This window comes from Anabas testudineus, chromosome 19 (genome assembly GCF_900324465.2).
Source record: "Anabas testudineus chromosome 19, fAnaTes1.2, whole genome shotgun sequence".
NCBI lineage: Eukaryota > Metazoa > Chordata > Actinopteri > Anabantiformes > Anabantidae > Anabas > Anabas testudineus.
The window spans coordinates 328,924-343,777 of NC_046628.1; the positions used below are offsets into that span (position 1 = coordinate 328,924).

The window sequence follows — 14,854 nt, forward strand, 5'->3', positions numbered from 1 at the left end:
TCTCACACTAAATTAGTTTTAATTAGTATTTATTTGAACAAGTTCACTCTTGGGCGGCACAGTGGTGTAGTGGTTAGCACTGCTGCCTCATAGCAATAGTAAATTGTATACACCTGGCAGGTGTGGAGTTTCTGTGTGGAGTTTGCACGTCCTAACTGTGTCTGCATGGGTTCTCACCAGTTACTCCAAAGATTGCATGTTAGGTTAACTGGTAACTCTGTCTTTGTATTTCCGCCCTGTGATAGACTAGCAACATGTCCAGGGTGTACCCTGCCTCTCACCCAATGACAGCTGGGATAGACTCCAGCACTCCTGCAAACCTTAAGATGACAAGCGGTTAGGGAGATGAATGATGAATAAGACATTTTATTTTTTCCACTTCCCACAGTGTAACATATTATCCTGTTCGTACCTGTTTGGAACTCAAGTTAGGACAACTCTGAAGCTCTGGAGGAAGTTTTTTATATGTAATAGGACATTTACACTTAAACTGCCTTTTTGACTTATTACTAAGACATAAAACGCAATGGATTCTTTGTACCAGTACAAATCAAATGTGAATGTAATCAGCTGAGAAAGAGTGTTAAATTGTTTACCCCTTCCCGCCACCACATATAAACCTTGTGCCTGTTGGCTTTGACAGAACACCTAGCTAATGGATGGTAAGTGCCTTTAACCAGGCTCTGGAGGAATGATCTATTTTCCTTTCTCACTTGTGCTAAGGAAAGGTCTATGGGAAGAAAGTGCAATCAGTGTCTCCTTATAAATGTATTTTGTAAAGGTAATAATGTGTGATTGCAATGATTTGTTTTAACATTTCAGTTAATGAGAAAAAGGAAACAAGTGTTTTGTCTTCTAAATGAAGGGGGAGGAAGGTGACAAAAGTATGCTAGAGAAGAAATCGTCCTCTGGGCCGTGAAAGCAAAGAAATAGGTTATAGGGAAGAAAGGACACTTCATAAGTTTATAAAGAGAAATCATGTTTAAAAGAAACTGATGACAAGGTGTAAAAATCAAATAAACAAGGCCTAAATTTTGCAGAGTGCTATTACAGATAATAATCACATAGTTTCCCCCAAGGCGATCAATAAACCCCTGATTCCTTTGGGGACCATCACAAGCTACTCAGCAATATTTTATCATCCTCATATGAGTGATTACATACTATGGGTTAGGCAGCAGGCAGTTCAGTATAGAAGTTAATGTCTTTAAGTTAATATAGAGTCCAGTTAGTTATTGGAGGCTCTGGTAGACTTGTAGGAAATTCCAGTCCTGGACTATTGAGCGTTGAGTCGAGACCTCAGCTTATTGATTCTTTTTTCTAATATCTACAAATAGCAATGTGGTGTTGGTTGCAGTTAGTTGCTTAACTAATTCATTCAAAATTAAGTAACTAATCTCTATAAATGTGATAGAGTTCAGTTCCTCATGATCACTCTCAATGGCATGTTTCAGTGACTTCAGAAGAAAACTGAAGCACTTTTAATCAAAATGTTTGTGTCTTTGGCACCGTATACAGGTAAGGAATACAAAATACATTTAGACATAATTTATAAATATAAATCATGATTATTTACAATAAAACCTTCACAGATTTTAGAAGAAAAAAGGAAGTCAACATACCTGTCACTGTATGCAGCTGCAGCAGTACCAGCTGGCTGGCCATATCTGTAAGCTGTGTACCCTCCCTGAGGAGAGACATATTCAGTATATATACCTGACTATAGATTCTGATCTTGAATGATCATAAATAATAACTTAATGACTTACATATACTTCTGTCCCATAAAAGCCATCCTGGTAGACCACACTGTAGATAGAGGATATGAAATATTATGTTTTTTCAGCATTGAAGTAAAATTAAGTGAAAGGGTTATTTTAGTTTCTCATATCTGCAATGCCTATTGACATACTGAACTAGGACATGTTTATTTCATGGGATTAGAACCAGGAAGTATACAGGAAGTGGTGGCAGATGATGAATAGGTGGATGTTGGGAAGCATAGTCCTGGGGTACTGGTTGGAGAGAGGTCATGGCAGGTGAATACTGAGGACAGGATGGGGAAGTGATGGCGGATGAGCGGGGATGAAGTCTAAGGATGTGAAGGTGCGTAGTGCAGGTAAAAAGCTGGATAGGTGGGTATGAGGGCTGGGAGTGTACTGTTAACGTTAGATAACTGAGAGAGTTCCATAACAACAATGATCACCAAAGACAGAGGTCAGTTCAGAATTCAGAGTGACACAGTCAGAGAATAGGGCAAAAAGAATTGGAAATCCACAATCCAAACAGATGGAGGTCAGATCAGGCTAGATTTACAAGTTACTGGTAAAAGCAGGAATGCAGTAGTGAACAGGCAGATTAGGTCAGCAATAAGTTAGCAGATTAACATTTGGTTCAAATGGCACAATCTGGCAGATGTGAGAGGACTGCAAACCTGCTTATAAAGAGAAGGGCTATGCACAGGTGAAACAGATGTGATTATTGGTAGGAGAGAGTGAAGGGGATAGACAGATATAAATAATGAAACCATTTTTGGGCATGGCAGGAAGTGAGGCTGGACAGTATACCCTTACTGCTTCCATTGGATTAAATGGCGTAAATTATAGCCATGTGATACTAATCATCAGCCCTTGATGTGCATTTTGCGGGTCTTGAGTATTCAGGTGTGTGTGGAAGTTGGCAACTGGACTTTTAGGTAGAAATGTTTCAGTACGCATCCAGGTTATTCAGTCTGAGGATAGTTGAGACCACAAACTTCTTGTCCAGGTTGGTTTGATTTCACACATGCCCTAAATAGGCTAATTATGTGAAATAATAAAAGAAGAAGGTGTGAGTAGATCTACTAGTCACACCTCTGACAACTCCTCTGTGGCTAACCTGGTGGATGTGTGAACTGGGCATGGTGGTATAGTGGTTTACACTGATGCCTTATAGCTAGAAGGACCCAGGTATCACAATTTCACTAGTAAATTAGACTTGAGAATAATCTGCAAAGCACTTAACATTTACTTGAGAAAATTACTCCATATTTGTCAACAAATACCATGTATAGACTAATCAACTTAAATGATTATGCTACGACCAATAAGCTAGAGTCAACCATTGTCTCTTTAGATGCAAAAAAAGCTTTCGACAGGGTTGACTTGAAATTTCTGTTAGCCACACTACATAAATTGATAATTGGATATTCCTTCATTGGCTGGATTCAGATATTATACATTTCTGCAAATGCCGCAGTTAGAACACATAGTCAAACCTCACTGAGGAGTGGAGATTAGACACCCTACACAATTTTCACTGAACCATTAGCAATTAGAGGAAACAAAAATATAACTGAAATAACAACAAAAAAATCATAAAATAAATCTATATGCTCATGATATATTACTGTTTCTCCTAAACCTGCTTACCTCTCTTGAAACTATCAGTCTTACAAGCAACTTCTCAGCTCTCTCTGAATATTCTATTAACTAGATAAAATCTATAGCGTTGCCAATCAATCTTGACTTCCAGAGCGTCTCTTTTACCCCACTCCAGTCAGGGAACATTAGAAACTTAGGCATTAAAATTTCCTCTAGGCTGTTCTGATAGAACTAAATCATTCCCCATTATTAAAGGCAATTGAGGACAACCTCAAACAATGGCAGTCCTAGCCCATATCACTCATGGAAAGAATGAAAAAAAAATTGTGGTCCTACCCAGAATCAACTGTCCATTCTCAATTATCCCAATTCAGCCCTCTCAGGTATAGTTTAAGGCATTGGCATAATATATGTCAAAAGTTTAATGGAAAAATAAACAACAGTGAATCAGCTTCAAAACACTTAAAAATCCAAAAGTTGTGGTGGCTTAGAATTGCCAAATCCTTATTATTACCTTCATGCCAAAGGATTACAACACATCTATAACCTGTTCAATGAATAACTGGGGATGACCTATTTTTGATCAAAAATTATAAGAAATTAATGTTACAGATTTACCATTTATCAGCCACAAAATCAAACACTATAATTGTTAAACCACTGTTGTTAAACCAGACTATTAGCATATGAACCTCTCTGACAGCCTGGTGGGAATTTCTAAGAAATGACCAGCTCTCCTCTTGCCCCTGATTTCCTTGTATTCTCCCTCCTCTGTCAGGTGACCTGCTGATTGCATATTATCTGCACCTGTGTCTCCCCTGCCCCTTCATTAGCAGGTCTGTCAGTCTCCTGTTTGCCAGATAGTCTCACATCGACCTGAGAGCAAAACTATCCAGCATTTGTCTTTGGACTGTTTATCTGATACAAACCCTGCCTGACCTGAAACCTGTCTCTGCCTGACTCCCCCCTAACCAGACCTGCCTTCTGTTCTGACCTGCCTCTATCTAAACCACCAGTATCGTGAGTGTATTCTCCTTACTCGACTTGCTCCTGCTTCCAGTCCCTCCTTTACCTTACTGTTTCTGTGTATGACCTCTGACCATCTCTAGACCTTGCTAACAGCCTATTGGATTTCTGCGCTTAGTTCTGCCTATCCGTGCTTGACCTGGATTGTTGTTTTGGATTTAGCTTTACGGACATTAGTGCTTGGACTGCTTTTCTGTGTATGACTTTAGATTTGTCTCTCACTCTGCACCCTGGATTTCTGGAAAACTATCTACTGAAGCTGTGTATTCTCACTAACCAACTGTGCTTCTGCAACATAGACTCATTTCTCAGTGTATATCGTTCCACCTCTGATCCCAGTCTACACGTGCCTCGTTCTGCTGTCAGCCATCTTGGAACCTCGACCATTTTCTCCGGTCAACAAACCATCACCACTCTAGACGACACCTCACAGTCTTCTATCAGGTTCACTCCTCTCTGCTGCTGGACCATCATTCACCTAGCCTTCAACTGCCAACCACATCCGAAGTCTCCCTTCTTCAGCTGTGACATCATCGGACCTCCTCAAATTATATTGTATTCCTTTTGTAATAAACCCTCGTAACTTATCATTGTCTCTTGTATCATCTCTGGTCATGGAGTCTGATCCTAGCAATGTGACAGGAACAACAGGTTAGGGTTTAAATCGCATCTATGAGATAGATTTCAATTTGTACGTCTTAATGATGAGCCTTCCATGCACAGCAAAGTTATCTATAGAGTTCCACAGGGTTCGGTGCTTGGACCTATTTTTTTCACTCTATATATGTCCATCTTAAGCAATATTATTAGGAAACACACTATATATTTCCATTGTTATGCAGATGATACCCAGCTATACTTTTCTATGAAACCAGAAGAAACAAATCAATTAGACAGCTTAGCATGCTTAAAATACGTAAAGGCCTGGATGTCCTCCAATTTCCTTCTCCTAAATCCAGACAAGACGGAAGTTATTTTGATTGAGCCTTTGTTTACACCAGGGATCAGCTGATCTTACTGAGGACGGTCGGAGTGAAAGATCAAAATTTGTCTGGTGGGTCAGTGGGTAGATCATTGGCCTGACATATAGACGGTTCGGGGTTCACACCCCGTCACAAACACCAGGCGTGTCCTTGAGCAAGACACTCCATGCTAGCTCCCCGGGCGCTGTATGCAGCTGCCCACTGCTCCCTACTGCTCCCCCCAGGGGGATGGATCAAATGCAGAGCGTGTATTCAGCCCTGACATTGAACTTTTGGCTGTGGGACTTCGTCCATATTATTTGCCCAAAGAGTTTTCTCACTTCATATTAATCGCAGTTTACGTTCATCCATCTGCTAACGCCGCTGCTGCGTGTGACATCATTCAGACGGTCACCTCCAGGCTGCTGACCAGACACCCTGACGCCTTTTTTAAGATCTCTGGAGACTTTAATCACGCCACCCTCAATAAGACACTTCATACCTTTACCCAGTTTGTGAGCTGTCCCACCAGGGGGGAGAAGACACTGGACCTGTTGTATGCTAATGTTAAAGATGCCTACAGCTCCACTGCCCTCCCCCTTCTGGGACAGTCAGAACACAACCTGGTACATCTCCTCCCGTAATACACACTTTTGGTTCAGAGGCAGCCTCCCACCATTAAAATTGTAAAGAGGTGAACAGAGGGGGCACACCTTGCCCTGCAGGGTTGCTTTGAAGAGACAGACTGGAAGACTCTCTGTGAACCTCACAGTGAGGACATTGATGGACTGACAGACTGCATCTCTGACTACATCAATATCTGTGTGGACACCCAGGTACCCACGAAAACCATTTGCTGCTTCCCAAACAATAAGCCCTGGGTCACTCAGGACATCAAAGCCATCCTAAATGACAAGAAGAAAGCATTCAGATCAGGAGACAGGTAGGCAGCGAGAAGGGTCCAGAGACTGCTGTCTGTCAGGATCAGGGAGGGGCAGGAGACTTACAGGAGAAATCTGTAACATAGCTTTCAACAAAACAACACCAGGGAGGTTTGGAGGGGCATGACTGGCTACAAGTCCAGCAGCCAGGAGAATGTGGGGACAGTGGACTGAACCAACAAATTGAATAAATTTTTCAATCGCCAGGCTGAGCCACAGAGCCCACATCAGTTCACTATCCCCTCCTCAGTCCCTTCCCCACACGACTCAGCCACCACCCTAACAATCTCAGCTGAGCAGGTGAGAAGAGAGCTGCAGGTGCTGATGGAGTCAGCCCAATGGTGCTGAAAGCCTGTGCTCCTCAGCTATGTGGTGTTCTCCAACACATCTTCAACCTCGGCCTGCACCTGGAGAGAGTTCCCCTTGGGTGCAAAAAGTCGTGCCTGGTTCCTGTGAATAAGACGTCACGTCCCAGAGTCCTCAATGACTTCAGATCAGTGGCTCTGACATCACACATTATGAAGGCTTTCGAGAGGCTAATACTGGAGTCCCTCTGACCTCTGGTCAAACCCTCACTTGACCCCCTCCAGTTTTTGCCTATCAACCTCACCTTGGAGTGGATGATGCCATCATACATCTACTCCATCGCACCTACACACACCCGGACAAGCCAGGGGGGTTAGTGAGGATAATGTTTTTTGATTTCTCCAGTGAAATTAAAAAACATGCAGGTTAACACTCCCCTGATTTCCTAGATCATGGACTACCTCATTAACCGCCCGCAGAACTGTCTTCATTCCTCTTCACCCTGTACACCTAAGACCTCAGGTACAACTCAGAGTCCTGTCATCTTCAGTTCTCTGATGACTCTGCAGTTGTAGGATGTATTAAGGGTGGAGATGTCACAGAGTATCGTGGAGTGGTGGACAGTTTTGTTGACTGGTGTGGACTCAACCATCTTCAACTCAACATCAACAAAACACAGGAGCTGGTGATGGACTTCAGGAAATCTGGGAGTCCTGTCATCTCTCTCTCTATACAGGGGGAGGAGATGGAGGTCGTGTCCGAGTACAAATACCTGGGAGTGTACCTGGACAAAAAACTGGACTGGACTAAGAACTCAGCAGCACTGTACAAAAAGGCTCAGAGCCGGATGTACTTTCTGAGGAAACTCAGGTCCTTCAACGTCTGCAGTATCATGCTGCGGATGTTTTATGAGTCTGTGGTGGCCAGTGTTATCTTTTATACTGTGGTCTGCTGGGGTGGCAACATGAAGATGGCAGACACTAACAGACTAAACAAATTGATTAGGAGGGCTGGCTCTGTTCTGGGGGTGGAGCTGAACCCTCTACATGTTGTGGCTGAGAGGAGCATGCTGTCTAAACTCCTCTCAATCCTGAACAATCCCTCCCACCCACTGCACAGTGTGTTGGCTGGACAGAGGAGCACATTCAGCAAAAGACTTATTAACATTAAATGCTCCACAGAGTGCCACAGGAGATCGTTTCTACCTGTGGCCATCAATCTGTACAATTCCTCCCCCCTCTGTAAGGGGTGGGGGAAATGATAGTTGTATCATACACCTGCTGTCAATCCACATAGAGTATATATATTGACCCAATTTCATTTGTCTATTTTACATATTCTGTGTATATATATATATATATATATATATATATATATTTATATTTATATATATATAATGCTATTTATACTATATATAGTCCATGCATTTGTTACTTTCAGTCTGGACTATTGTAATTCATTATTAATAGGATGTCCCAATAAATCCTTTAAAAGCATTCAGTTAATCCAAAATGCTGCAGCCAGAGATCTGACTGGAATTAGCAAGAGAGATCATATTTCTCCTATGTTAGCTTCTCTCCATTGGCTTCCTGTAAAATCCAGAATTAAATTTAAAATTCTTCTTCTCACTTACAAAGCACTTAATAATCAGGCTCCATCTTATCTTAAAGACCTCATATTTCCATATTTTCCCAGCAGAACTGTCCGTTTTCAGGCTGCAGGTTTGCTTGTGGTTCCCAGAGTTTCCAAATGTAGAATGGGAGGCAGAGCCTTTAGCTATCAAGCCCCTCTCCTGTGGAACCAGCTCCCAGTTCAGGTTCAGGAGGCAGACGCCCTCTCTACATTTAAGACTAGACTTAAAACTTTCCTTTTTTATAAAGCTTATAGTTAGAGATGGAACAGGTGACTCTGAACTATCTCTTAATTATGCTGATATAGGTTAGTCTGCTGGGAAACCTATATTGATACACTGAGCTCCTCTTCTCTCTCCTTTCTCCTACTGTATATCCATTTAAATGCCACCATTTCATGTCATTAACTTTGTGTCCTCTCTCTCCTGTAGTTGTTTCCTCCTCTGTCTCCCCTTCTTTCTGTAAAACCTGGAAAACCTGTTGGAAAACCTGTTGGAGTCTGCAAAACACTTCTAATCTGACTCAGCTTGAATTGTTTTGCAAGGTAGAATGGGCAAAGATTTCAGTCTGTAGATGTGCAAAGCTGGTGGAGACATCCCCCAAAAGAATTGCAGCTGTACTTGCAGCAAAAGGGGGTTCCAAAGTAAAAAATAAATAAACTTGTAACTGTATAATTTTCTTTCTACTTCCCAATTGTATGCCACGTTGTGTTGGTCTTTCACATAACATTCCAATAAAATATATTTATGTTTGTGGTTATAATGTGAGAAATGTGGAAAAGTTCAAGAAGTTCTAATCAGTGGTATTACCACTGATTAGACGTTTTGGACACAAACATACTTAAATTAATTCCAAATTAACTAAAAACCAAATCCTACAACTAATACAATACAAAATTCTTCACATCTACTTCTTACTGTCCTCTGCTTTGGAAAACAAAAGAAATTAAGCAGTATTCAATATGATTGCACTTAAGATTGCATCACCTTAGAAAAATTGTCTGTTTTGTCAAAACACTTGATTGAATCCATCTTCCGGAGGGGATGGGTTGTGGCTGCAGTGCAGTGCTGGCCTAAAGGTCTGGGCTTTGGTGCCCTGGGCCTTGGGTGGTCACGCCTCTTTGGGGTGCTGCAGGGGACTGCATGGTGGGGACAAGGGGGCATAGTGGAGTTGTAGTGGTCATTGAGCTCTGTGCAGGAGTTGGAGGATTGTGGAGGGTTGTGGATGGATTCTACTTCACTGTGGCGCCATCTGTCAGCCCCCTACAGGGGTTGGCCTCTCTTTAATGTTCCTCCACTACTCCGGTAGCTGGTTCTCTTCTAGCCTTTCTTTAGACCTAGTATATGGCAGCCATGTCCCACTGTTGTCACACTGGCTGAAGTCACAGGCAGCACTCTGGGGCATGTTTGTGCGCCCACATCAGCCCGCATCATGCACATAAATTACTATTATCATTGTTGCCGTTGTTACTGGTAATATCACTACTTTAAACATTACTTTAAACGTTAGCTTGAACATTAGTGTTCGGTCCTGTCCAATTGTGAGTCTGGTAAACTATATGCATACTGGACTATACTGGATGCTACACAGTTATAGTCCAGCCTGGGTACTCTGGCTTTGTCCAATGCATGATAGATTAACTTTGTGCTTTCTCTCTCCTGTAGTTGTGTTTCCTGCACTCCCGCTACCTTTAAGAGGTTAGGATACTGGATTAATGGATGTTTGTATGAGGTTGTATATGCTTAATTATTAATTATATTATATTATTGTCATATTTTTTTTAATTATTCATTAATTGTTTTGTCTGTGTGAACTTCTGTCTAGTAGAGTTTTTTTTGGGCTGGCCAGACTTCACTACTTCCACCTACCTATGATCGACTGCTCTTCCTGGCCACCTTCACCTTCCTCTCCATCAAACCTCCTGATTTGTCTGGCATTGGGACCTCATCTCCTCCCCTTGTGCCATGAGCCTCTCCCCTCCTTATTGGTTCGTTATCAGGATCTCATCACCTTCTCTTGTTCTGCCTGCCCCTCCTCTTGTGAGTGGACCGGTATTGGACCAATCAGAGGATGGCAACCATACACCTGGGGCACTTCAGGGCATCTGTGATTCAGCTTGCATCTTTTATGTTCTTTGTTGTGCTTTCTTTGAAACTAGTTTTGTGCTGAAACCTTGACTCATTTGCTAACTCTGACTAAAAGCATTAGACCTCTGTTTTAAAATTGTTTAAACTCTTTGTCTTTAGTTTTACTCCCTTTTTGTTTTCATTGTGAATTGCCAATTGCAGTTGGCTATTGGCTAGTGTTTTTTTCTCCCTTAATTTTTAAGAAAGTAAAGCAAAGTTACCTTTGCTTTTAAATGTTACATAAAACATTCTATATAACAATAAACAGATTTACCATCTGCACATTTTTATGTTACTTCTCTTCCCTCCAGCATGCCAGGGTCATAACAACCCTATTATGATAGTTTTGTGTTTATATTTAAAGAACACAAAGGCAGCGTTACTAACTCTAGAACATTACTGTACTTGAACATGAACATCAGCAGGTAACTGGGGACAGCAGACAAATCTGTCCTAGACATACCCTACAGATGTGAAGTCAGGACATTTGTAGATGCATAGTCATAATTTTTTTCTGTTTACAAAGGGCAACATCTGATGCATAAAGGCACATGTTATTTTAGATTACATTATTTTTATAATTGTATTTATTCAAGATCCGAGAGAGAAGGTTATTGGGTATAATAATGAAAGATTTCTCTTTACTGTAGTGTATTGGCATTTGGAAGCACAAAGCTATATCTTTTTGGGGTACAGTTTCACTCTTCCGTAGCCATTACTATGGTAATAAGACACCTGCTGCCACAAGAGCTATTTCATCATATTTCAAGACATTCCTGCCAACCACCAATAGGTACAATTTCAAGAAATACGTCACATAAGAGGGTAAAGACAAACAACCTTTATGGATGTTTAGTTTGGACCTTAAATAATAGAATTGCACATAAATGGTAAATCAATGGAAATCCACTGTAATTGCCACCACACAGTAAATCACTAATTCCATAGGCTGTGGCTCAATAGGTAGAGCAGTTGTTTGCCAATCCCAGGATTGGTGGTTCGATTCCTGGCTGCCACGTCATATGGCAAAGTGTCTTGGGCAAGATACTGAACCCCAACTGTCCCCCTGGTGAGTCAGGTCAGCTGCATAGCAGCTCTGCCAGCAGTGTGTGAATGGGTGAATGAGATGCAGTGTAAAGCACTTTGCGTGCCAGCTAGGTAGAAAAGCACTATATAAGTGCAGACCATTTACCATAGCTCCATGTGGTCAAATTACATTTTTCTTCTTTATTTCTTTTTTCAGTTTTTACTGTCTCTGTCTGCATTACTTTCTTATTATTCTATCAACTCTAACATGCACTCTTAGACATCTGCTCTCTGCTCCCCCAGCATGCTCCTTAGCTCTCTCACTCCATGAAGTGTCCTCAAAAACAAATAAAGAATGACAATTTAAAAAAAAAAAGATACAAATTTGGCCATTCTGAAATCAAAGCGGATTATTCCACTCTATTAGAAGGCAGCCTTTTGTATTCCACTCACTATTTCTCTATTACTGCATGTATGGGTACGTTTAAATTTGTGGATATGTATACTGTGTTTGTGTTAGTTTCTGTGTTTGAGTAAATCTATGTATTTGTATTTGTGCAGTAGCATAGCAGTGGGGGGGCTCAATAGGTAGAGCAGTTATCTACCAATCAGCATCGGTGGTTTGATTCCCGGATGCCATATCACATGCCAAAGTGTCCTTGGGCAAGATACTGAACCCCAAGTTGCCTCCAGTGAGTCAGATCAGCTGCATAGCAGCTCTGCCATCGGTGTGTGTGTGTGTTCTTGTGTCTGTGAATGGGTGAATGACATGCAGTGTGAAGCCCTTTGAGTACCTGTTAGGTAGAAAAGTGCTGTATAAGTGCAGAACATTTACCACGTTTTCAGACTTGAAGAGCTATCAAAAAGTGCTTGTGTGTTTGTTTCAGTTGATTGTTTGCATGTTTCAGGTACTCACGCTCCATAGGCAGGGAGAGGTGGTGGAGGAGGTGCAGCACGGAACGCGTTGTACACAGTTCGACCCCTCCCTCTTAAATGGGCTCCTCTGTAGGCCACAGCCGCTCCTGTACTGGTGTATGGAAAGCCTGTCACTGAGTGACAACCATCCAGACAGACAGAAAGAAGAAGAAGAAAGGGGTGAAAAAGTAGCACAGCATATTACAATACTAAGTCAATCTAAACCCCAAGCCCACTGGCTCCTATCTGAAGAAGGTTATTATCAAAAATTACTCATGTGTAGGCTCTATGATTTAACTAAACAGCTATTCACAATTTTAATGTACTCAGACAGAAGAAAATAGAGAATTTCTTGGGAACCAATGTATCATTGAGTTTTTATTCAGTTTTGGCAGAGATTACATTTTGACAAGCGACTCTTTTCCACACTGCTACTCCTACAGTATCTATCTGTCTCTGATTGGCCATCATTATCATTGGTTTCAGCATGAGGACTGAGATTGGTCAAGGTGAGAATGTCAGCCAATTACAGGTAGAGTAGGGCAGGCCTTCACTGAAAAGAGGCGGGGAAAACCTGTTTTCCAAGTGAAAACTGCTGCAGTGACAATGACAGGGAGAAAACCGGCATTTAATCCATAAATCCAAAAAAATCCCAAATTCCCATAGGAAACTTGAAAGTGCTTACTCCCAGCTGCTCTAAGATGGTGGTAGTGGTTAAAAGTGGGAATGTGAAATGGCATTACAAAACAAAGCACAAAATTAGATTTTAAATTTTACTTTGCTTTAACTTTTAATATTTATTTTTATTATTTTATTTATTATTATATATACATTAGTCCTGCAGAGTGCCGAGTTTCACAAGAAAATACAGTCATTGACTTCACATGTGCACATGTTGATACAAGGACAATGCTACTTTAATATATATATAATTTAATTGTAATGTATAACTAATTTATAATGCAGCTTGGGACATTAAATGTCACACCGCTAAAGCTGGGGTGCCCTGTTACCTGTGTAAAAGGCACACTGGAGCACCTTTACGGCAGTGTTTTAAAGTGCAGTATTAGCAGGCAAGGGTCTCTTAAAGAGGAGCCTTCTATTGGTTCAAAACTAAAGGTACTGGCCTTTTCCAAAATTTTAGGAGGGCAGTATATGTTTTATGGTTGACAAAAGTGTGTGTTGTATGGTCGTGCTGGAATTGATTTATTGTTCTAGGTCATAAGGGGCCCATCTCAGAATTTTTATATGTTCAGACCAACCATTCTTAGCAATAATATTTAATAATTTTAAACTGGTTATTGGAGGTAAATTGATCAATTTATTCCCTCTTATTTTTTATTTTGTCTCCCAATCGTGCCTGAACTGGAATTGCTCCTGATATATTTTGTTCTATTTCTTTTTTCCTGGGGATGCCCTGACTTAAAGCTTCTATAAATATTCCAAACAATAATGGACTCAATGGGCAGCCTTGCCTAGTTCCTTTTTCTAAGCCAAATCAGCATTGATTTTTATTCTTGCATTTGGACTATTGTACAAGGCTTGAATTGCTTTAATAAACGTCTGATGAAATCCAAATACATGCAATACGGTTTTAGATTTGATTTGCTTCATTTGTGATTTCACTAATTAGAAGTCTGTTTTGTCCAGCTGTCATTTTAGTGTAAGGGAAACGCTAAGTACCTTGTTTTTCCTTTACCTGGAAGGGACAGAAGCTGTCAGAAGTGAAGAAACCCAGGCCTTGGTGGATATGTTCTAGAATGTTCTATACTATATGTTCTATACCATAAAAGGAAATGCAATTGAGTATAGCCAATGAGGAGGAGTTGTGGGCTGAAATAAATGTATGTAAATAAATGTGATATAAAAAAAATGTATGTGACCATTAACCTCAGAACTACACTGAGAGTGTCTAATGTGCTGTTTGTATTATTCTCTCTTGCCCAAGATTAAAACCAGACAGATTGGGTTTGTGGTTTTATCTGATTTGGGTTGAGTGTATAGTGTTTTAAAAAAGGTTTCAAAAGACTGTTCCCTCCTAATTTGTACTGTACAGAATTTGCTTTTGGATCTTTTATTTTCTGAATTGTATTTTCTGCTTTTTGCATTTTTAAATTTAAAAATGGGGCATTTTGCTGATTTTCCTCCCACTTCATAGTGCGGTTGTTTCAGAAAAGTCAGCTTTTTGTTTACAGTCATCACAGTAGCTGTTATCTACTGCAGCTGTCCAAACAACAATTTCCCCAAGGGGATCTATCTAAGTATGTTATTATTATTATTATTATTATTATTATTATTATTATTATTATTATTATTATTATTATTATTATTATCAGTGTGTCCATTCTTGGTGGACGCAGGTAGACTAGCAGGTCTTTACACCAAGAGGGCTGAACACAAGGGCCGATGCTGCTCATGTAAGTCCAACAAGTGCCTTAAATATATGACTAATTTCTACAGCTGAAACCACCCCCTCATTGAAACCAAACTAATTTAGGCACCTTTGTTAGGCCAAAGCTGTAAATGCTCAGTGATTACTAAGCTGAAACTAGCAACAAC

At 40.7% G+C, this 14,854-nt stretch overlaps 1 protein-coding gene across 1 annotated transcript in view; it reads right to left on the reverse strand.

Annotated features, from left to right (window-relative positions):
• Positions 1-14,854, reverse strand: part of rbfox3a (RNA binding fox-1 homolog 3a) — a 116,438-nt gene that overhangs the window by 4,943 nt on the left and 96,641 nt on the right. The window contains exons 8-10 of the mRNA XM_026351575.1: positions 12,297-12,429; positions 1,770-1,809; positions 1,623-1,687 (exon numbers count right to left, since the gene is read on the reverse strand). Of these exons, the coding sequence (XP_026207360.1) occupies positions 1,623-1,687; positions 1,770-1,809; positions 12,297-12,429 (238 nt within the window). The remainder of the gene's footprint in view (positions 1-1,622; positions 1,688-1,769; positions 1,810-12,296; positions 12,430-14,854) is intronic.